This window comes from Leuresthes tenuis, unplaced genomic scaffold (assembly GCF_036924035.1).
Source record: "Leuresthes tenuis unplaced genomic scaffold, fLeuTen1.0.hap1 SCAF_9, whole genome shotgun sequence".
NCBI lineage: Eukaryota > Metazoa > Chordata > Actinopteri > Atheriniformes > Atherinopsidae > Leuresthes > Leuresthes tenuis.
The window spans coordinates 815793-838822 of record NW_027325363.1 but is presented as its reverse complement, the minus strand read 5'-3'; the positions used below and the strand labels follow the sequence as shown (position 1 = coordinate 838822).

Sequence of the window (23030 nt, the reverse complement as noted above, 5' to 3'; positions counted from 1 at the left end):
AACCGATCCCTGCTGGTCAGAACCGATCCCTGCGGGACCTGAACCGATCCCTGCTGGTCTGAACCGATCCCTGCTGGTCTGAACCGAACCCTGCGGGTCAGAACCGATCCCTGCGGGCCTGAACCGATCCCTGCTGGTCTGAACCGATCCCTGCTGGTCTGAACCGAACCCTGCGGGTCAGAACCGATCCCTGCTGGTCTGACCCGATCCCTGCGGGACCTGAACCGATCCCTGCGGACCTGAACCGATCCCTGCTGGTCAGAACCGATCCCTGCGGGACCTGAACCGATCCCTGCGGACCTGAACCGATCCCTGCGGGACCTGAACCGATCCCTGCTGGTCAGAACCGATCCCTGCTGGTCTGAACCGAACCCTGCGGGTCAGAACCGATCCCTGCTGGTCTGAACCGATCCCTGCTGGTCTGAACCGAACCCTGCGGGTCAGAACCGATCCCTGCTGGTCTGACCCGATCCCTGCGGGACCTGAACCGATCCCTGCGGGCCTGAACCAATCCCTGCTGGTCTGAACCGAACCCTGCGGCTCTGAACCGAACCCTGCAGGTCAGAACCGAACCCTGCAGGTCAGAACCGAACCCTGCGGGTCTGAACCGATCCCTGCGGGTCTGAACCGATCCCTGCGGGTCTGAACCGATCCCTGTGGGTGAGTTCCAGATCAAACTGTTCTGTTGGAGCTTCTCAGCTCGCAGTTGGTTAAAAGTTTCTCAGAAAAAGCTGGAAAGGTTTGTCTGTTCCCAGACTCGGACTCATGATGTGGATGAAGGTTCTGCTCTGACCCGTGGACGTTCTCGCCTGGACTGGAGAACACTGTGGGGGGGGGGGGGGCTGCTTTAAAGCGGGTCGGTCCGTCTGCAGAATAAAACCTGAAATCTTTAACGTCTCAGAGGTTCTGCCTCATTTTGAATAATGGATGCAGAGAGGTGATCGATGGGAAAGTTTTCGCTGTCACAGCCATCATTTGAACGCCTCCTCAGAACCAGCGCTGGTTCTGGTTCTGGTCCGGACCTGATGGTCATGCGGCAGAGGCTGTTTGCAGGTTTGTCCCGGCTGACCTCAGATCTGTTTCTGCCTGCAGATGTCCAGCTACAAACGAGCTACTTTAGAGGAGGAGGAGGCGTCGGACACTGCGGCTGAGGCGGCCTCGTCTCCCGACCGAGTGGAGGTCAGTGAACGCAGCACACATGTTAAACTTCAGTAAACTCTCTGTAGTCCCAGGACAGAACCTGCTCCTGGAGCCAAACCTGGGGGGCCTCCACAGGGGGCCTCCACAGGGGGCCCTCAGTGGGGCTCCACCACCAACAAAGAGGAGCAGCGGGGGGACTGGAGCGCTGCCAGGCAGGCTGCAGTGAACACGAGTTGCTTCTGCTGCTCCTTCAGGGTTCCCAGGACAAATATGAGCTCTGTGGGGGGGAGCAGAGGCTGAGGGGGGAGTAGAAGCTGGGGGGGGGGGGGGGGGGGGGGGTCAGACCCGTAAACAGGAGTCCGACACATCAAACCTTTGATGTCTGCAGCAGAAAAGACAAAAATTCAACGTGTGATTAATGCAAAGTCAGCAGGAAATGAAACCTTAACCCTTTTCTTTGGGGGGGGGGGCTTTTCTTTCTTTGTGGGGGGGCTTTTGTTTCTTTGGGGAACTTTCTTTGGATGAAGAGCTTTTCGGTCAGTAGATAATAAGTGTTGGTGTTGATCTGAGGCTTAGTTTGCTGAGTTTTAACACCTGATGCATGAAAGGAGAATAAAACTTCTTCCCTTCCAGAGCTTTTTCAGTCCTGGATGCAGGCGGCGCCCCGTTTCCCAGCAGGAAATGTGCTGCTAGACCATAATAAGACCCATTTGGTCAGTTAACGGTGTCCAAATGATCCTAATTGGATTATTGCTGCTGCCTTAATCGGTTCACATGAATTCTGCTTCAAGAAACTCAATTTGAACGTTTCCTGTTTTTCCATTTAAACAAAAAAAAGAAGCCGGTTTATTCCAGATGTTGACCCTGAATGCACCTCTGGCCCTGCTTTCCTTTCTGGGTCATAAAGCTGGGTGGTAACTGCTGCTCTGTGAGGACAGAACCGGGTTCTGGTGGGACGGGGTGGATGATCTGAGGACAGAAGAAGTGTGTCTCTGTCTCAGGTGGGCTTCAGGAAGGGGGGCGTGGACATTCTGGGCAGGAGGACTCAGCTGGAGGTTCTGCTCGGCGTCATGCTGCTGGCCGCCCTGCTGGCTCTGCTGGCCTGCCTCGTGGTTCTGGGACTGGGATTCAGCTCAGGTAACAGAGCGCCATCTTCTTCCATCCTCCCATCACTCGCTGCTGTTACTTTCCTTCCCGATGTCGCTCTTTTCTTTCTTTTCTTCTTTCTGCTCTGCTTTCCTTCCTGCCTCCTCCTTTCCTCTCAAACCTTCCAGCCTCCTCCTTTCCTTTCCTCTCAAACCTTCCTGCCTCCTCCTTTCCTTTCCTCCTTTGCCTCCTCCTTTCCTCTCCTCTCAAACCTTCCTGCCTCCTCCTTTCCTTTCCTCCTTTGCCTCCTCCTTTCCTTTCCTCTCAAACCTTCCTGCCTCCTCCTTTCCTTTCCTCCTTTGCCTCCTCCTTTCCTCTCCTCTCAAACCTTCCTGCCTCCTCCTTTCCTTTCCTCCTTTGCCTCCTCCTTTCCTTTCCTCTCAAACCTTCCTGCCTCCTCCTTTCCTTTCCTCCTTTGCCTCCTCCTTTCCTCTCCTCTCAAACCTTCCTGCCTCCTCCTTTCCTTTCCTCCTTTGCCTCCTCCTTTCCTTTCCTCTCAAACCTTCCTGCCTCCTCCTTTCCTTTCCTCCTTTGCCTCCTCCTTTCCTCTCCTCTCAAACCTTCCTGCCTCCTCTTTTCCTTTCCTCCTTTGCCGCCTCCTTTCCTCTCCTCTCAAACCTTCCTGCCTCCTCCTTTCCTTTCCTCCTTTGCCTCCTCCTTTCCTCTCCTCTCAAACCTTCCTGCCTCCTCCTTTCCTTTCTCTCTGCCCTCCTCACCTATGATTCTATTCCTTCCCACTCCTTTTCCTTCTCACCCGGCTTTCATTTCTCATCTCCTTCATTCTCAGCTTCCCTCCTCGTTTCGTACCGATCTTTCTGATCTTCTTCTTCTTCTCCCTTATTTACTCACCCTCTCTTCCTTCCCTGTACCCCCTCCTCTACCTCCTTTACACTTGTTGTTCTGTTTTCAGACAGTGGGCGTGGCCTGTGTCTGTCGGAGGCGTGCGTCACGGTGGCGAGTCAGATGGTGGAGGCGATGGACCGCAGTGCCGACCCCTGCCAGGACTTCTACCAGTTCGCCTGCGGCGGCTGGATGAGGAAGAACCCGCTGCCGGACGGACGCTCGCGCTGGTCCACCTTCAACAGCATCTGGGAGCAGAACCAGGCGCTGCTCAAGCACCTGCTGGGTACGGTGGGTGGAGACAGGGGGGCGGGAGGGAGGAGGCAGAGAGGCGGGAGGAGACAGGGGGGCGGGAGGGAGGAGGCAGAGAGGCGGGAGGAGACAGGGAGGAGGCACATTCGGGTGGAGCTGGTTCTTATCAGTCGGTCTCTTCTTCTTCTCCTCCTCAGAAAACGGGACTTTTAACGGCAGCAGCGAGGCGGAGAGGAAGACGCAGTCGTACTATCTGTCCTGCCTCAACACGGCGAGGATCGAAGAGCTGGGAGCGCAGCCTCTGATGAACCTCATCGCCAAGGTAACCGCCGCTTTCATCTCCTCAGGCCGAGTCCTGCAGCAGCACAAAACCCAAAGATGGGTTCCTGTGTTCTGTCCGCAGATCGGCGGCTGGAACATGACGGGCCCCTGGGACAAAGACAACTTCCTGGAGGTTCTGATGGTGGTGTCGGGTCCCTACAGGGTTCAGCCGTTCTTCAGCGTCGGGGTCAGCGCCGACCCCAAAAACTCCAACAGTAACGTCATTCAGGTAAACCGGGACCTGAGGGAGGTTCAGGGGAACCGGGACCGGGGGGAGGTTCGGGGGAACCGGGACCGGGGGGAGGTTCGGGGGAACCGGGACCTGGGGGAGGTTCAGGGGAACCGGGACCGGGGGGAGGTTCAGGGGAACCGGGACCTGAGGGAGGTTCGGGTAAACCGGAACCGGAGGGAGGTTCGGGGGAACCGGGACCGGGGGGAGGTTCGGGGAAGAGGGTCCAAACCCCAGGCAGAAAGGACTCCTGCTCCTTCTGATGAATCCGAGTCATTTTCATGCTTCAGAAACGATAAAAAGACCTGAAAATGGTTAATTTTTTAGAATAAAGAACCAGGACCAGAAAAATCAGCCGGTTTGACATTTTCAGACAGTTTCTGAATCTTTTATGGTTAAAATGAGAGTTTGATGAAACAAAGTTCTGTAAAATCTGAAAAATAAGCGCCGACTCGACAGGAAAATCCAGAACACGTGATCCGTCAGATCTGATGTTTGTTCGGAGGGCCTGCGGCTGTTTGGGCCTCAGGTGCGACCCACCTGTCAATCTCCTCTGCAGGTGGACCAATCAGGGCTCTTCCTGCCATCCAGGGACTATTACCTCAACAAGACGGCCAATGAGAAGGTGAGAGGCCGTGCTGGTGAGTGTGTGCTGGGGGGGCCTCGCTGCCTGCCGGTCCGGACTCACCTGGCTCTGGTTCCAGGTTCTGGTGGCGTACCTGGACTACATGGTGGAGCTGGGGATGCTGCTGGGCGGCGAGCGCAGCGCCACTCAGGCTCAGATGCAACAGATTCTGGAGTTTGAGACGGCGCTCGCCAACATCACCGTCCCACAGGACCAGCGGCGCGATGAGGAGAAGATCTACCACAAGGTCACCATCGCCGAGCTGCAGGTGAGGCGGGGGGGTCCTTCAGTCCTGAACCGGTTTAACTCTGAAGCTGTGGAACCTGAAACCTGCTCAGGAACAACTTTATTATCCCTGAAGGTGAATCATGTCCCTGCAGGATTAATTGTGAGAATGCTTTAAGGCATTCTCACTATTGTTTTCCTGTTTCTCTTTTTTGGCACTTAACTACTCCTGCAATCTTTCACCGATTTCAACAATTTTGGTATCAAACGTTCAGCTCCTTCAGGAGATTTATGCTGTGACTTTTGGTGTTGATATCTTTTACACTTTTTAAACTATTTAACTTTTAATTCAAATTTTCCCGTCATTCAAATGAATGGCAATTTCTTTCAACTCTTTAAAAACTTCCTCCTCTTTCCAACCTAACTAGTTCAACATACATTCAGCTGGAGACACCATTCAAACTGTAAAATCTTCACATTAAGCTATTACCAAATTATTCAGCTTTTTAAAATATTAAGCCAATTTTGAAATATGACAGTTTAAAAAACATGAAAATTTTTGCTCCTTCTTGATTTTTATGAATGAGAAGATTAGAGTGGCAGACTGATCATTTTAACATTTTCTGATTTTCAAACAAATTCCTCTAACTTTCATGCTGTTTAACTCAGACAAACAAATTATACCTTAAAATGTAGGTACACTTGTCCTCTTTCAGCTGATGCAACTACTAAAGAGCTCACATTTACAGAATTTCAGCTATGAGCCTTGAAGCGAGAGAAACCTTTCAATTTCTCTCACTAACTCCAATGTAAATTTGGTGGAACGCCAGAGACAGGTTCAACTGTGTTCAACTCGCTGCCGTTTAAATTTTTTTCACTCCATTGAAATAAAAACTACATTGCTGCGTTCCTCCAAGCCTTCTGCTTCTTACGGTCTTCAAATTATTTTCCTCGCTCTTCCGGTTTTCTCACAGGAGGTCATAGTATCCAAAATGCAATTTCTGCAGGTTATACAGGGAGAGAGCTCGTTAAGCCGCAGCTGTTTACAAACATTCCTGTCACTGATGACATCACTGATGACATCACTCTTCCACTCCCTGCTGTATATTACACTGAAGCCATTTTAACTATTGCTCACTTGATTTCTGATAAATTTTCACTAGATTCAGCTTTTTGAGCATGTTCAACTAATCCCATTCAACTTAAAAAGCATTCTCACTGCTGTTTCGCAGGAACAGCTTTTTCTAGTTATTATTAAAGATCAGCTGCTACAGAATAAAACATAAACCAGCTGAGGTGCAGCAGAGAGGAACCTTCAGAGGTCTCCATCAGTGGTTGGGCTGCTGTTTCTGTAGCAACAGCTCAGCTGATGATGTCACACAGCAGGTAGCTCAGGTGAACTCTCAGTACAGAAGGACAGAAGCTCACTGAGAGCTTTATGTGAGGAGAAGAATCTGGAAAATGTGTGTGGAGGCAGACGGAGAAAGTGACGAGTCAGAGATCAGAGTCATGGGATAAAGTGATGAGTCATGTCCAGGTTTTAAGGTCAGAGAGGCTGTGTGTGTGTGTGTGTGTGTGTTTATTATCAGTGTGTGTGTCTCAGCCTTTCTGCAGCAGCTCTCTGTCCTTCAAGGCTGCGGATGCTTCAGGGGTCACCATGGCGACTGTTGCCATGAGCCGTTGCTATGTGCCTGCATCTCTGAGTGGTGGGGGTTAGATAACAGGTTGTTACATAAACATTGAGGCAGATAGAAGGATGCAGAACTAACTCTTCCTCAGGTTTATTCTGCAGAGGAGCAGTAAAAGGTCAGATGTAGCTGCTTCTTGTTTCTGCCGTGGGGGGGGGTAAGGGTTAGGGTCTGCGGGGGGGGTCTCACCTTTTAAAACCCGACACTCGGACTTCAGGTAGAACGATCACATGAATCTGCTGCTGCTCCCAGTGAGGCTGTTTGAGTCCGGCAGCTTTGTGCTCCCTGGTGCCCCCTACAGCTGTGGGATGGAACAACACTGTTGCATAAACAGATGTTCCTCTGGGCTCTGTACTGTACAGCCGTGCACGTGAAGCTGTTGCACAGTGATGAGCGAACTCCTTTATCTGGAGAACAGCTGGTTTATTCTTAATATGAAACCAACTCATTCAACAGCAGAGATTCTGGTGTTGAATGAGTTAAAACCGAGCAAAGAGAAGAACTTCCTCCCATGTCGGAGTGGAACAGAACCGAGGAGCTAACCGAGGCTTCGGCTCTGAGTCAGAGGCGATGACGATAAGGTTCTGACCCGTGTTTCCGTCTCTGATCGATGAGCAGCTGCTGTTTCTGATTCAGAGCACTGAAGTAAATGTGCCGTTAGCTTCATTACAGGAACCTGATTTACAGAGCAGAGGGAGAAACGATCGGGTTATTGAATTAAATCTGGACCGAGCAAAGCAAACGGGTCAGAACCACAGAGCTGATCAGTTGTTACTGACTGACAGCAACAATTAAGCTAACTCTGCATCACGTTGTTTTTCTCCAGCAGGTAAATCCAGCAGATCTTTATTCTTGTCCTGGATTTACTTCCTGTGTTGCGCAGCTTTCTGCAGCTTTTTGCAGTTTTCTGCAGCTTTTTGCAGTTTTCTGCAGCTGTCTGCAGCTCGCTGCTCCACCTGTCGTCCTTCACTGCCTCTGCACCGATCATTATATCTGTTGTTTTTGTACCCCTACCTCTGGTCCTGTCACAAGGTCACCGGTCACATTTATTTAAACAACCAGAGTATATCAAAGTGCTTTTACACAGATATTAATAAAGATTCATAGAATAAGAATGAATGCAACAGAAAAACCATCACACATAACAATCTGCACCAAGGGACCAACTCCAATGTGAAAAGAACTGCAAAAAGCAAGCCTGGAGAGAATAAACGCGTGAATGACCCTTTCCAGGTCATCAAAATACAAATGTAGCTTCACTTTTTCCAGGAGCCGAAGCTGCTGAAAGGAGCTTTCAATCACCTTTTATATTCAGGCTGGTTCTGGAGGCGAGGGGCCCATACTGGCAACAGATTTAATGGCATCCACACACCTCAGTTTTATTGTTATTTAACTTGAGATGACTGCAGTTTGTACTAAAGGGAGGTAAATCTGAAGGTCATCTGCATAACAGTGAAAGGAAATATTGTGCCTACGGAAAATGGAGCACAGGGGTACCGCGTATGAAGAAAATGGCAATAGACCTAAAATAGATCCCTGTGGGACTCCACAGGTGGGAGGAGCCATGCTGGAGGAGGCGCTCCCATTGGTTGGGTAGGACTGGAGCAGCGTAAGGGACCCCTGATATACTGATCCAGGCGGGATCCTGACTCCTCAGCAGCTCCCTCAGCTGTTGTTAATAAAAGCTGCCATGTCACTTTCCTGGATCTGCCAGTGTTCTTTAAATTAATTCAGCATCACTTTGTTTTCTGGCTGAAGGGACTTGGGGCATGGTGCTGTGAAGCTTTCCTTAGTGTTACAGCAGCAGGTTTCTTAAGTTAAAGTCAGTTGAATAGGAGCAGAAACACCAGCTTTACAGGTATTAACCTGATGGTTATCTGACTCCGAAGAAGACAAAGATCACCTTAACCTGAATCAGGTCAGAGTAATCTGAGGAACTGTGACGCGTATGAAGCGTAACTGAAGACTGATGACTGCTTGACTCCGTCTCAGAGTTCAGTGCAGAACAGGAAGCTTTTGGTAAAAAGAAAGGAAGGAGAAACCAGAATAAGGTTTCTGAGGCTTCAGATGGGCACCGACCTTAAGAGATTATCCACAAAATCTTACCTTACTTATCTATGAAACCAGATAAAACCAACAGGTTGGTCAGACTACAAGCCTGTCCTAAAGACATAAAGACCTGGATGACTCAGAACTACTGTCTGTTGAACTAACAGCAGAGATCATGTTTCTCCAGTTTTAGCTTCTCTTCATTGGCTCCCTGTTAGATTCAGAATAGATTCTAAGGTTCTTCTCCTCACATATAAAGCTCTTAATGACCGAGCTCCATCACATCTTAAAGATCTCACAGTTGGATATTTCCCCAACAGAGCACTTTGCTCTCAGGCTGCAGGTTTCCTTGTGGTTCCCAGAGTTTCTAAAAGCAGAATGGGAGGCAGAGCCTTCAGTTATCAGGCCCCTAAAAGCAGAATGGGAGGCAGAGCCTTCAGTTATCAGGCCCCTAAAAGCAGAATGGGAGGCAGAGCCTTCAGTTATCAGGCCCCTAAAAGCAGAATGGGAGGCAGAGCCTTCAGTTATCAGGCCCCTAAAAGCAGAATGGGAGGCAGAGCCTTCAGTTATCAGGCCCCTAAAAGCAGAATGGGAGGCAGAGCCTTCAGTTATCAGGCCCCTAAAAGCAGAATGGGAGGCAGAGCCTTCAGTTATCAGGCCCCTAAAAGCAGAATGGGAGGCAGAGCCTTCAGTTATCAGGCCCCTAAAAGCAGAATGGGAGGCAGAGCCTTCAGTTATCAGGCCCCTAAAAGCAGAATGGGAGGCAGAGCCTTCAGTTATCAGGCCCCTAAAAGCAGAATGGGAGGCAGAGCCTTCAGTTATCAGGCCCCTAAAAGCAGAATGGGAGGCAGAGCCTTCAGTTATCAGGCCCCTAAAAGCAGAATGGGAGGCAGAGCCTTCAGTTATCAGGCCCCTAAAAGCAGAATGGGAGGCAGAGCCTTCAGTTATCAGGCCCCTCTCTGTGGAACCAGCTGCCAGTTTGGCTTCAGGAAGCAGACACCCTCTCTACCTTTAAGATCAGGCTGAAACTTTCCTTTCTGATAAAGCTTATAGTTAGGGATGGCTCAGGTGAGCCTGAAACATCCCATAGTTCTGCTTTAGAGGAAGAGAAGGTGGAGTCGGACGGATGTTCACACGATAACTGAGTCCGTGTAACTATATGAACTCTGGTTCTGGCTCCAGGTCGGGCCTCTGGTTCCTGCTCACATGCCTCTTCCTGTTTGTCGTTGCAGCTGCTGGCGCCGGCCGTGAACTGGTTGGAGTTCCTGACCTTCTCTCTGTCTCCTCTGGAGCTGAATGACACCGAACCCGTCGTCCTGTACGCCAGAGAGTACCTGCAGCAGGTGTCCGAGCTCATCAACAAGACCGACCGCAGGTCAGCCGCCAGCTTCAGAAACCATCCGACAGCAGAAAAGATGCTGCTGCCGGCGGGCAGCGTGCCAAGGTTCAGCGCCGGGCTGACCTTTCTGAACAGTTAACACTGAATGAAAATCTTAATATAAGAAAATGCTATAGTATAAGGATAAAAAGTATGAAATATAAAGTAAATGCTATTATGTACAAAAAAGTAGCAAAAACAATAACTATAAAATCTAAATAACAGACCATGGATGCAGCGATGAATGCAAAGTAAAAAGGTTAAAGTTTAGCAGTTTGTCACCGCTGGTTAAAGCTGGTTAAAGTGCAGGAAGCATAGACAGTCCTTGGAGGGGGGGGGGACAGCCTGGTGGTAGAAGCTGTCCCTCAGTGGCTGGTCCTGGCCGGAGACCCCGCTGATCGCCCCCCTGATGGGGGCGGGGCTCCAGCTCTCCTCAGAGGAGGTGGAGGCGTTGGTGAGGAGGGTCTTAGAGAGGAAGACGGTCAGTGAACAACGAACATCTGAGCGATATTTACTGATTAACCTTTGAAGGTGATCCTGTGACTTGGGTCTCTTTCATTTGATGATCGTAGCCGGTCGCACGCTTTCATGTCGTCTCTGAGGGTTAGGGTAAGGGGTAGGGGTTACCTTTTGAAACTAGGTAAGGGGTACCTTTTGAAACTAGTTTAGGGGTACCTTTTGAAACTAGTTTAGGGGTACCTTTTGAAACTAGGTAAGGGTTACCTTTTGAAACTAGGTAAGGGTTACCTTTTGAAACTAGGTAAGGGTTACCTTTTGAAACTAGGTTAGGTTTACCTTTTGAAACTAGGTAAGGGTTACCTTTTGAAACAAGGTAAGGGGTACCTTTTGAAACTAGTTTAGGGGTACCTTTTGAAACTAGTTTAGGGGTACCTTTTGAAACTAGGTAAGGGTTACCTTTTGAAACTAGGTAAGGGTTACCTTTTGAAACTAGGTAAGGGTTACCTTTTGAAACTAGGTAAGGGTTACCTTTTGAAACTAGGTAAGGGTTACCTTTTGAAACTAGGTAAGGGGTACCATTTGAAACTAGGTAAGGGTTACCTTTTGAAACTAGGTAAGGGTTACCTTTTGAAACTAGGTAAGGGTTACCTTTTGAAACTAGGTAAGGGGTACCTTTTGAAACTAGTTAAGGGGTACCTTTTGAAACTAGGTAAGGGGTACCTTTTGAAACTAGGTAAGGGGTACCTTTTGAAACTAGGTAAGGGGTACCTTTTGAAACTAGGTAAGGGGTACCTTTTGAAACGAGGTTAGGGGTACCTTTTGAAACGAGGTTAGGGGTACCTTTTGAAACGAGGTTAGGGGTACCTTTTGAAACGAGGTTAGGGGTACCTTTTGAAACGGGGTTAGGGGTACCTTTTGAAACGGGGTTAGGGTTAGGGGTACCTTTTGAAACGAGGTTAGGGGTACCTTTTGAAACGAGGTAAGGGGTACCTTTTGAAACTAGGTAAGGGGTACCTTTTGAAACGAGGTAAGGGGTACCTTTTGAAACGAGGTAAGGGGTACCTTTTGAAACGAGGTAAGGGGTACCTTTTGAAACGAGGTTAGGGGTACCTTTTGAAACGAGGTTAGGGGTACCTTTTGAAACTGGGTTAGGGTTAGGGGTACCTTTTGAAACGAGGTTAGGGGTACCTTTTGAAACTGATCCTGCTACTCGCTCGCTTTCATGTCGTCTCCGCAGTCTGCTGAACAACTACATGATGTGGACGCTGGTTCAGAAGAACGTCGCCACTCTGGATCAGCGCTTCGAGAACGCTCAGGACAAGCTGCTGGAGAGTCTCTACGGGACCAAGAAGGTACCTGCTCTTCTGCCCTAAATGTTACAGATTTGTTACAGATTTGTGGAGTTTTTCCACCTGGCTGTAGTGGTTCTGGGTTGGTGGTACCGACTGGTTCTGGCTGTCTGTCTGTGCTGGGGATACTGGGCATGCTGGGTTTTAATCTGCTGCACCTGCCTCTTACTGTTCTTACTGGTTCTTTATGGTCCTGGATGACATCCAGTGGGTTTAAACCAGATGTAAAGCATCATTCTGGTTCTGATTAAAAGCTTTCTCTGTACCGGTTTTACTCTTCTGCTAACTCTCGTTGGTTTTACCAAACTGTGGCTGGTTAATGTTGTAACTGGTTCTGACTGGTTATGGATCCTGGACAGTTGTATGTAATGTGTGTTAATGGGTAAACTGTTTCTCACAGGTCTATCTGGCTGTGGCCTGCTGTAACGGGCCCTTTTTGTAACAAGTTTTAAATGGTTGTAACTGGTTCAGACCGGTTCTAACTGGTCATAGCAGGTTGTAATTGGTTTAAACTGGTTTGTATGATGTTCTAACAGACTTACTGGCTTAAACTCTTTAAAGCTAGTTCTGGCTGAAGCTGGTTCTACACGTGGAACACTGGTTCTTACTCCATGAAATGGTTTTAACTGGTTTTGAACCCAATGAAGCTACATTTTTAGTGACAGTGGCTGACGTGCTTCCTGTTGTTTGTGTTCTGGTTATTTGAACCCCTGTTGACTCTCATTTGGTTCTGAAGGGTCTACCACAGCCCAGACCTACGTTACTTTTGGTCTTCTTTAAAGGGGTTTATCTGATTTGGGTTTCAACATGTTGCACTGAAACAGAAGTAGGTTCCTCTCTCTATGCTTTACACTAGTTGTAACTGGATAAAACTGGTAGGATTTATTACTCCAGTGCTAAAGGACCTGCTGCTTCTCCTTAACCACGGCAAACAATCTAACTTCTTATGGTGAGGTGGTCGGGGCTGTATCTGGCTGGTGTGAACACCCTTAAACTGTCTCTGCTTCTTTCTTACTGGTCTTGACTGGGTCTAGCTGGTTGTAACTGGCTGTAACTAGCTGTGGCTGGCTGTGGCTGGCTGTAACTAGCTGTAGCTGGCTGTGGCTGGCTGTAACTAGCTGTAGCTGGCTGTAGCTGGCTGTAACTAGCTGTAGCTGGCTGTAACTAGCTGTAGCTGGCTGTAACTAGCTGTGGCTGGCTGTAACTAGCTGTGGCTGGCTGTAACTAGCTGTAGCTGGCTGTGGCTGGCTGTAGCTGGCTGTGGCTGGCTGTAACTAGCTGTAGCTGACTGTGGCTGGCTGTAACTAGCTGTAGCTGGCTGTAACTAGCTGTAGCTGGCTGTAGCTGGCTGTAGCTGGCTGTAACTAGCTGTAGCTGGCTGTGGCTGGCTGTAACTAGCTGTGGCTGGCTGTAACTAGCTGTAGCTGGCTGTAGCTGGCTGTAACTAGCTGTAGCTGGCTGTGGCTGGCTGTAACTAGCTGTAGCTGGCTGTGGCTGGCTGTAGCTGGCTGTAACTAGCTGTAGCTGGCTGTAGCTGGCTGTGGCTGGCTGTAACTAACTGTAGCTGGCTGTGGCTGGCTGTAACTAGCTGTAGCTGGCTGTGGCTGGCTGTAACTAACTGTAGCTGGCTGTGGCTGGCTGTAACTAGCTGTAGCTGGCTGTAACTAGCTGTAGCTGGCTGTAGCTGGCTGTGGCTGGCTGTAACTAGCTGTAGCTGGCTGTGGCTGGCTGTGGCTGGCTGTAACTAGCTGTAACTAGCTGTGGCTGGCTGTAGCTGGCTGTAACTAGCTGTAGCTGGCTGTAACTAGCTGTGGCTGGCTGTAACTAGCTGTAGCTGGCTGTGGCTGGCTGTAGCTGGCTGTGGCTGGCTGTAACTAGCTGTAGCTGACTGTGGCTGGCTGTAACTAGCTGTAGCTGGCTGTAACTAGCTGTAGCTGGCTGTAGCTGGCTGTAGCTGGCTGTAGCTGGCTGTAACTAGCTGTAGCTGGCTGTAACTAGCTGTAGCTGGCTGTAACTAGCTGTGGCTGGCTGTAACTAGCTGTAGCTGGCTGTGGCTGGCTGTAACTAGCTGTAGCTGACTGTGGCTGGCTGTAACTAGCTGTAGCTGGCTGTAGCTGGCTGTAGCTGGCTGTAGCTGGCTGTAACTAGCTGTAGCTGGCTGTGGCTGGCTGTAACTAGCTGTAGCTGGCTGTAGCTGGCTGTGGCTGGCTGTAACTAGCTGTAGCTGGCTGTAGCTGGCTGTAACTAGCTGTAGCTGGCTGTGGCTGGCTGTAACTAGCTGTAGCTGGCTGTGGCTGGCTGTAGCTGGCTGTAACTAGCTGTAGCTGGCTGTGGCTGGCTGTAACTAACTGTAGCTGGCTGTGGCTGGCTGTAACTAGCTGTAGCTGGCTGTAACTAGCTGTAGCTGGCTGTAGCTGGCTGTGGCTGGCTGTAACTAGCTGTAGCTGGCTGTGGCTGGCTGTGGCTGGCTGTAACTGGCTGTAACTAGCTGTGGCTGGCTGTAACTAGCTGTAGCTGGCTGTGGCTGGCTGTAGCTGGCTGTGGCTGGCTGTAACTAGCTGTAGCTGACTGTGGCTGGCTGTAACTAGCTGTAGCTGGCTGTAACTAGCTGTAGCTGGCTGTAGCTGGCTGTAGCTGGCTGTAGCTGGCTGTAACTAGCTGTAGCTGGCTGTAACTAGCTGTAGCTGGCTGTAACTAGCTGTGGCTGGCTGTAACTAGCTGTAGCTGGCTGTGGCTGGCTGTAACTAGCTGTAGCTGACTGTGGCTGGCTGTAACTAGCTGTAGCTGGCTGTAACTAGCTGTAGCTGGCTGTAGCTGGCTGTAGCTGGCTGTAGCTGGCTGTAGCTGGCTGTAACTAGCTGTAGCTGGCTGTGGCTGGCTGTAACTAGCTGTAGCTGGCTGTAGCTGGCTGTGGCTGGCTGTAACTAGCTGTAGCTGGCTGTAGCTGGCTGTAACTAGCTGTAGCTGGCTGTGGCTGGCTGTAACTAGCTGTAGCTGGCTGTGGCTGGCTGTAGCTGGCTGTAACTAGCTGTAGCTGGCTGTAGCTGGCTGTAGCTGGCTGTGGCTGGCTGTAACTAACTGTAGCTGGCTGTGGCTGGCTGTAACTAGCTGTAGCTGGCTGTGGCTGGCTGTAACTAACTGTAGCTGGCTGTGGCTGGCTGTAACTAGCTGTAGCTGGCTGTAACTAGCTGTAGCTGGCTGTGGCTGGCTGTAACTAGCTGTAGCTGGCTGTGGCTGGCTGTGGCTGGCTGTAACTAGCTGTAACTAGCTGTAGCTGGCTGTGGCTGGCTGTAGCTGGCTGTGGCTGGCTGTGGCTGGCTGTGGCTGGCTGTAGCTGGCTGTAACTGGTAATGTTTTGTTGCAGTCCTGCACCCCACGCTGGCAGACCTGCATCGGGAACACTGACGACACTTTGGGCTTCGCTCTCGGAGCGCTGTTCGTGAAGGCAACGTTCGACAAACACAGTAAAGAGATTGTAAGTTACTGTCCTGCCTCCATGTGCATAAACAGGAATCCCATTCAGCACTTCCAGCTGGTCTTGGATCTGCTCTGGTTAACTTTAGCTCACCTGTCTTCCTTGATCAGGCAGAGGAAATGATAAATGAGATCCGCTCAGCGTTTAAACACGCTCTGGATAGACTCAGCTGGATGGACGACCAAACCAGACAAGCTGCGAAAGACAAGGTACATGAAACAAGCTGCCCCTTAACTGCCTGCATCAAACACAGTTTAACAGGCTGGAACTATCAGCCAAACCATTAAAACTATGATTTTCCTCTTCTTTGCTCTCTCCTCAGGCAGATGCGATATACGACATGATCGGCTTCCCCGAATTCATCCTGGATTCCAAAGAACTGGATGATGTTTATGACGGGGTGAGTCTCAGATGATATTACAGGAACTGCTGTACTTCTGCTCAGCAGGCAGGCTGCTGCCCCCTGCTGGCCAACAGCGTCACTACAACATCTCCTCCTCTCTGTTTCAGTATGAGGTGTCGGACGACAGCTTCTTCCAGAACATGCTGAACTTCTACAACTTCTCAGCCAGAGTGATGGCCGACCAGCTGAGGAAGACTCCCAACAAAGACCAGTAATCCAGACAGCCGGCTGACACCAACACACCTCCACAGGGGTCGTATTCACAAACTGTCCTGGGAACTGAGCTGGAAATGTTCTGCTTTAGTTTATCAGACTTTAAGGAGTTAAAGAAAACGCACCACACTGTCCTCCGAGTCTGATTTTACTCACAGACAAAAGTATTTGGAAAGTGTTTGACACAAGTACAGAAACTACACCTTGAGTGGTGTTTTCCATCAACCATCCATCCTGGGTTTGGTTCTGACTCCACCCGAGCCCCTGACTCCACCCGAGCCCGTACATCGGTTGGGTCCCATCCCCTCGTGTTGTAGTTATAATTCAGTATTTCTGGATGAATCGTAGCAGCATCTCTGATCTGGAGGGTCGTCTTGCTCTGATGTAACCTGTTAAAGATGTTAAAAACAGTATTTGTGGATCCGACCCCTGTATGTTTGGATGCTGTGTTTAAACCTCATATTAACTCCTCCCCTCCTTGTTTCCTCTCCTCCTGCAGGTGGAGCATGACTCCTCCTACAGTTAATGCCTACTACATGCCCACTAAGAACGGCATCGTCTTCCCTGCTGGGATCCTACAGGCTCCTTTCTACGCCCACGACCACCCCAAGTCTGTTTACCTCCACATCTACCTGTCTGTGCCCACCTGTGTGATGACTCCATTATTTAACTCCTTCATGTCAACAATATCTTTGCTGTAGCACCACCTGTAGTGATGATAATCGTGATGTTAGAGCTGCTCTGTAACCTGTTTGGATTCGGTGGCCTCTGACCGAGGAAAGGTCAAAGGTCACCTTCTTGATGATGTTCAGTCTAAAGCTTTGAGCTGCTGTGAGCTCCTCGGCTCTTTGGGGAGACCGAGTTTAAACTGTGTGCTGTTGTGTTTTCAGGGCATTGAACTTTGGTGGCATCGGGGTGGTGATGGGACACGAGCTCACGCATGCCTTCGATGATCAGGGTGAGTCTAAACCTTTTTTGTTTTGTCCTCTCTGGAGGTCCTGATGAGAGCTTAGAAAAGAACAAAAAGTGTTTTTCCAGCGTCTGTTTGTGTCGAGGAGACCTTCCTCTGAAGGAAGACGGAAGGAACTACTTTTACCCCACAGCTCCATCTGGTGGTCGTAGTGATTTATGATGTGAGCGCTTGAGGAAGTCGGATCATTGGATCACTTCCACCAGCAGACGTCCTTTAGTTTGTGTGTTTATCCAGTAAATGAGAAGCAGCTCCCTCTTCAGTTTCCTGACATAAACATCAGACCCTCCTTTCTACAGGAGGTTGCTGACATGTTGGGCTGTCTGGTCTTGGATCAGCCTAAAAGAACACGTCCCCCCTCTGTTCATTGAGCTCCTCTGGCTGCCCTTAGCATCAGATCCAAGTCCCTGATGTTAGCTACAAAGAGCTTAATGGAACGGCTCCATCTACTTGAATGCTCTTGCAAAGGCTTCTGTCCCAACTGGGTCCCTCCGTTGGTCCCAGGATTGTCGTCTAGCAGCTCCTACACCACGCCTAAGACAATCCAAACTCTGTTCATGTGTCGTCCCACGATGGTGGAATGACCTACCGAGCGCTACCAGAACAGGGGCGTCCCTGTCTATCTTCAAGAAGCTCCTGAAAACCCAGCTCTTCAGAGAGCATCTCCTATCCCAGCACTTACCTTGTACTTCCCTCCCCCCTCTATCTCTGCACTTTATCTTTCTGCTCTTCCTTCTATGCCTGCACCCTATCTCTACTCTGTCCCCTCTGACAGAGTCGGACTCCTGGGTTCCTTCTATGTAGCTTATTGTTAGCTTTTATAAAGCTGTTATAGCTTAATTTGTAAGTAGCTTTGGATAAAAGTGTCTGATAAAAACAGAAACATTATTTAACGGCAGGAAGCCTGAGATTCACGTGTTCTGTCCTTTGAGTTGGCAGCTGTGGGTAAAGGCTGCTGTCAGACTGATCGTCTTTACTGATTGACTTTTGTTTCTGACATTATCTCTCTGTCCGACAGGTCGTGAGTACGATAAAGAGGGCAACCTGAGGCCATGGTGGCAGAACTCTTCGGTGGAGGCGTTTCGTCAGAGAACAGAGTGCATGGTGGACCAGTACAGCCACTACACCGTCAACGGAGAGCATGTCAATGGGAAGCAGACGCTGGGAGAAAACATAGCAGACAACGGAGGCCTGAAGGCAGCGTACCATGTTAGTATGCACCCCAGCGGTACTGCTCAGTACTGCCGGTCCGTTAAAGTACTCCACAAACTGTTTGTGCATCACAGCGTCTCAGAGCTGATGTTTACCCTCCAGGCGTACCGGTCCTGGATGCAGAGGAACGGGGATGAGAAAAGACTCCCTGCTGTCAACCTCACCAATGATCAGCTCTTCTTCGTGGGATTCGCCCAGGTGAGCTGGCACCGGCGACCAATAGCAGCTTAATTATCTCATTAAGTTTTCAACACGAGGCACCCGGTGTTTCACTGGAAGGTCATGAGGTGGCCTCATGCACGCCATGTGACCGGGAACTTTGAGTTGTTCAGCAGGAGGTGTAACAGCGCCGCTGTTTTTCAAATAAAACTGCATCCCTCCGAGTTTAGCAAGAGGACAGTTCTGTTTCTGTTCATTATGGTCACCCAACAGTACCTGTCAGAGGACACTCCTGCCATCGGACCCAGTCCTCACCTCTTCACCACCTGAAACAGACTCTTTTCTCCACCTCAGAGCCACGTTTACAGTACCGGGCCACTGTGACCGAAGCTAGCTTCAGTCCAGCTCAGGCTCTTAGCCTCGACCTTAAAGCTCTGAGCCGAAATCCCCCCAAAAGAACCACTGGCTGTGGGTTAGGGCCCTAAAACCTGCCCAGAATATGCTGAGCAAACAGCTGCATCGTCCAGTTACAGATGTTCGTAGAATGTGACGCTGTGGCTAACATGAACCAGGCTATAAGGAAATAACTTATAGGGAATAAAAAATGCAGCAGAACCGCAGAGTCCCAGCAGTCCTTCCTGGTTTTTATGTCATACCCCTGGGATTCCCTCCTGTGGGGGGGGTTGGTGGCTCTTTCATGGACCTGTAGAGTCTCTGCTGGATGTCCAGCATCACAAGTTCCACAGATCTGTGCTTTATCGTGTGTTTATCGCGGCAGACATCACTGATCTGTCTTTGGACTGCTGCCCAGATACTGAGCAGAGTCCTGGTTTCCTCAGACCACCAGTAAGTGTTTTGGTTTTTGTCCTCAAGTCGAGGGTCCTGATAGCAAAGGCTCTTTTAGATTTGAGGCTCTTGGAGCTGCCAGGAAGGCGCGGCCCAACATCTCTGATATATGTTCAGGGACCCATACGAGCTTTAAAGGTGATCAGTAAAATGTTAGAATCGGTTCTAATGTACAGGGAGCCGGTGCAGGGCAGCCAGGACTGGGCTGATGTGACACCGTCTGTTAGAACCAGTAAGAAGCCCAGTTGCTGCTTAGATAAACCAGTTGGAGGAATGGGTTGGTGAGCTGCTGAACTTCCCTGTTCCTAAGCAGCCAGTCCATCCATCCCACAGGTAATCCCCACCTGTGATCCCCACCTTTGGTCCCCACCTGTGATCCCCACCTGTGATCCCCACCTTTGGTCCCCACCTGTGGTTCCCACCTTTGGTCCCAGCGCAGGCCTGTCTGAAATGAGGCTATTTGCCCGGCCAAAAGGCCGTTGGAGGTTCAGAATGTCAGACTTTGCTGTATCTTACAGGTGTGGTGCTCCGTCCGAACTCCAGAGAGCGCTCATGAGGGCCTGGTGACCGACCCTCACAGCCCCCCCAGGTACAGAGTCATCGGCACGCTGGCCAACTCTCCGGACTTCAGCCGCCACTTCAACTGTCCAGAGGGAACGCCCATGAACACCGGGAGGCGCTGCGAGGTCTGGTAGACGAAGTGAAGAGGGCCGGCTTGTTATCTTACCTGGGGATGGGGGGGGGGGGGGTAATTAGGTCAGTCTGCTGATTGACAGGTTTGATTGGGTTGTTAATTAGTGACGATCAGACTCACTTCCTGTCTGGAAACTAAACGGACTCAGTGGACTTCAGACGTGGCGGACTGATGGCGTGAAGCCTCGCGGGACAGTGTCGCTGATTTCTGTTTTCACCGTTATTGATTATTAATATTAATGGGCTTTAGTCTGTGTGAGTGTGTAAGAGCTCTGTAACTTTGTCTATCTGATGACATCACTGTGATGACCTCATACCAAGCTCACCTGTGACATCCCTCCCATGTGTGAGGAAGCTGACCTGGTTAAGGTGGAATATTACTGGCTTAACTCACTAAAGATTAAATTAATGGTTTATCAAAGTCGGAAGGTTTAAATTGATTATTTGCACGGTTCCATTAAGGTTTTATGTCTTAAACCTTGTAAATAATGTGTTAAAATCCTCTCAGTGATGACCAACAATGAAAGGGAACCAGACTTCTCGATATTCACACATTTCTTTGGTCCCCATGTTGTAAATGTTACAGCCCTTTAATTCAGCTGTCAGGAGTGATCACATCACTGTTTTTAAGGTAAAGAAGGACTCTGCCTCCACAGTTTGCTTGAACTTCAGCTTATAAACACGAATCCGTAGTTAGTGCTGTTATTATAACCGAGAGACGGCCGCTCATCCTTTTTAAAGCCAGACGATGACAGTTAGAAGCAACTAATTCATTCAAATTAGACTTTATTTTCAAACCGAATAAACAATTCTGCCTTAAAACCTGAAAACTGGAACATTTTAAACAGTTTATTTTGTAGGATAACAGATTAACCTTTACAGTGTGCCATTAAAACCAAACCTGACGCCAGAACTGAACCGAACCCAGAACATCCAACGACCTGAAACCAAACCTGAGAGATCCAGGAGCTGGAATAAGAGTCTGAGATTCAGAGCCTGGAGAGGTTTGTCTTCTTTTGAGAGCTCAACAGGGGGCATAATGAGCCGAGACTGTTCAAGGACTCAAAGTAAACATGGAATGTTTGGATATTCATAAGTGTGAGACATTCAGGAACTAAAATTAACGTAGATAATTTCCAACTTAGAGAGAGTTTAGAGTGAGGAATCAGTGAGGCGTTTAAGAGCTGAGCTACTGGGTGAATCATGGGGCTTTTCAAAATAAAACTAAAAGTATGAGCCGTGAGGAAGAGATGTCCTTAAGAACTAATGGATGTGGTGCGTTCAGGAACCTGCATTTCACCCCAGGAAACACTATCTAATATATGTGTGTGTGTGTGTGAGAGTGTGTGCGCACGCTTTGCCTCCCGATGACATCACTGTTCAATGCCCTGTGTTTTGGTGTTTGTTTGAAGAAGCTGCTTCCTGCCAAAGATGTTAGCGTGTGTGTGTGTACACAGGTACAGGTATCTTTGTGGGGACATTTCACTCGGTCCCCACTCTGAGTCGCATCTTTTAAGGGCCTCTACAGTCAGGTTTAGTTCAGGGTCCAGGGGATGCTTCGGCTTCAAAAAGGTCCTGTTTGAGTTTTAAACCATCCAGGAAGCATTTCTCAGTATCTCCACCTGCTCTGTGGAAGGCGAAAGTTTAGTTTCAGGTAAGGCTTCAAGTCTGTGACGGTCCTCACAAGTACAGACAAACATGTGAGGTCAGAGCTGTGTAATCATGTGTTTGTACCGTAGAAATGATGTTGGTTTAACTTAGTTTGTTGTAATCTGTGTCTGTCCTGAAGGGGGCGCCAGCCTCCTGCTCGTCCAATCAGAGAGCGGCGTTGCAGGCTGCTGTCGTTAAAGGTCTGATGGAGGTTTTATGGTTTAATTTTGATGTCAGAGAACTTGTAAAATCAGATGTTTTCTATCAGAATGGAAAAAAACAATAAACACAAAGAAGCACTCAGCTCTGCTCCGATTATAAAAACTACACATCCCATGATGCACTTTACTTACTGTCACCGGTACTTTAATAAAAGTACAAACTGCTCTCAGCTCAATGTTTGCTTTTGTAAAGAATATATTTGGTTTATTTGCTGAAGACGCTGCTGCTGGTCCTGATTAAAGATAAATTTGTTAAATCCACAACTTTGTACAACTTTAAAAGAAAATATTCTGTTTTAAAACAGAAAGACTGAAGCTGTGAGAAACTAACCAATCAGATCACAGACAGCCGGGCTCCGAGCTCCATTTCATCCACCCGTGAGCTCACATTTCCCCTGATGATCCAGGGAAGAAACGCTTTGAACTTCCTCCTCCTTTCTTGGCTCCAGCAGGTTAACGGCTCACTCGTTGCCATGGTTACGCATCACAACAAACGTAGAAAGTCCTTCCAGCAGCGCAGCGTCCAAACCAGCTCAGAGAAATGTTTCACAGGAAAAAAAGCATCTTTACTTGCTGTGAGTTTACCTTTTTAAAGTTTAAAATCAAGTCTCTGGGTGGGATTTCCAGACCGGTCCGTCTCAGCCTGAACTGGACCTGCAGCTGCGGTCAGAACCAGCAGGTGGCAGCATCACCTGTGACTTTAATGTTGTTCTGTAACCGCAGCAACTGCAGCTGTGGTTCACTTTTAGTCTGAACTTTATTGTGAAGGCGTGACAAAGCCTTCTCAGGGGGAGGGGCGTGGCTTACATAAAGGGGCGTGGCTTCAGACTCAGAGTCTACAGTAAGAGGCTCGATCAGCTGCTGAGAAGAGCCGAGCTGCACCTGAACCGTCTGCACGCACAGGTGAGTCAAACCGCTCAGATCACACGGATTCTGATGTTTTTATTTGTGTGAAATCAGCTGAAATGTGACGGAGAACAATGATTAATTCCTTATTTTATTGGATTAAAGCTTCCACTGAAAGTTTCAGCTGTTTGTTCTCCTGTTTCAGATCAAACTGCTGAAAAGTTTTTACCAGAACTGTTGTTTTATTCAGTGTTTCTGTTCTGGGAAGTTTAAACACTGAGGGCCGATCAGCATATCAAACACAATAATTACTATTATTAGTCTCTGATAAACGGTGCTTTTAGCTTCCAGGGACCAAACTTTATTCATCCAAACAGACTCGGGTTCAAACTGTGACCCATTCAGCACATTTTAGGCAAAAGAAGAAATATTTCAAAAGTTTAAACTAATCTAAAAACCATAAAAGGTTGAAAACAACAATTAGTAGAAGGAATAAAGACTTTATATCATAAGTAGAGCTGAAAAAGAGTCTCATTATCACAGAAATGGATTGTTTTCCTCTTTATATCCAACATGATCGGGATCTATTGATCAAAAGCAGATCGAAATATGAACTCCTACACGTTTACAAACAGAACTTT

At 48.9% G+C, this 23030-nt stretch overlaps 1 protein-coding gene across 2 annotated transcripts; it reads left to right on the top strand.

The window, feature by feature from the left end:
- The first annotated feature begins 1074 nt into the window (after window positions 1-1074).
- ece2b (endothelin converting enzyme 2b) lies at window positions 1075-21719 on the top strand. Of its 2 annotated transcripts, none has more exons than XM_072391848.1 (18): window positions 1075-1179; window positions 2142-2277; window positions 3197-3412; window positions 3576-3700; window positions 3782-3928; window positions 4488-4553; window positions 4633-4821; window positions 9748-9890; window positions 11590-11704; window positions 15066-15176; window positions 15287-15385; window positions 15499-15576; window positions 15687-15790; window positions 16292-16402; window positions 16683-16750; window positions 17781-17971; window positions 18077-18172; window positions 19498-21719. In XM_072391848.1, exons 1-18 carry the CDS (start codon window positions 1093-1095, stop codon window positions 19672-19674), a joined length of 2259 nt encoding a protein of 752 aa, XP_072247949.1. In that variant the 5' UTR covers window positions 1075-1092; the 3' UTR covers window positions 19675-21719. The 2 variants fall into 2 exon arrangements, with proteins under 2 accessions (XP_072247949.1, XP_072247950.1); XM_072391849.1 differs by having other exon boundaries at window positions 1078-1179; window positions 15063-15176.
- Window positions 21720-23030: the final 1311 nt, after the last annotated feature.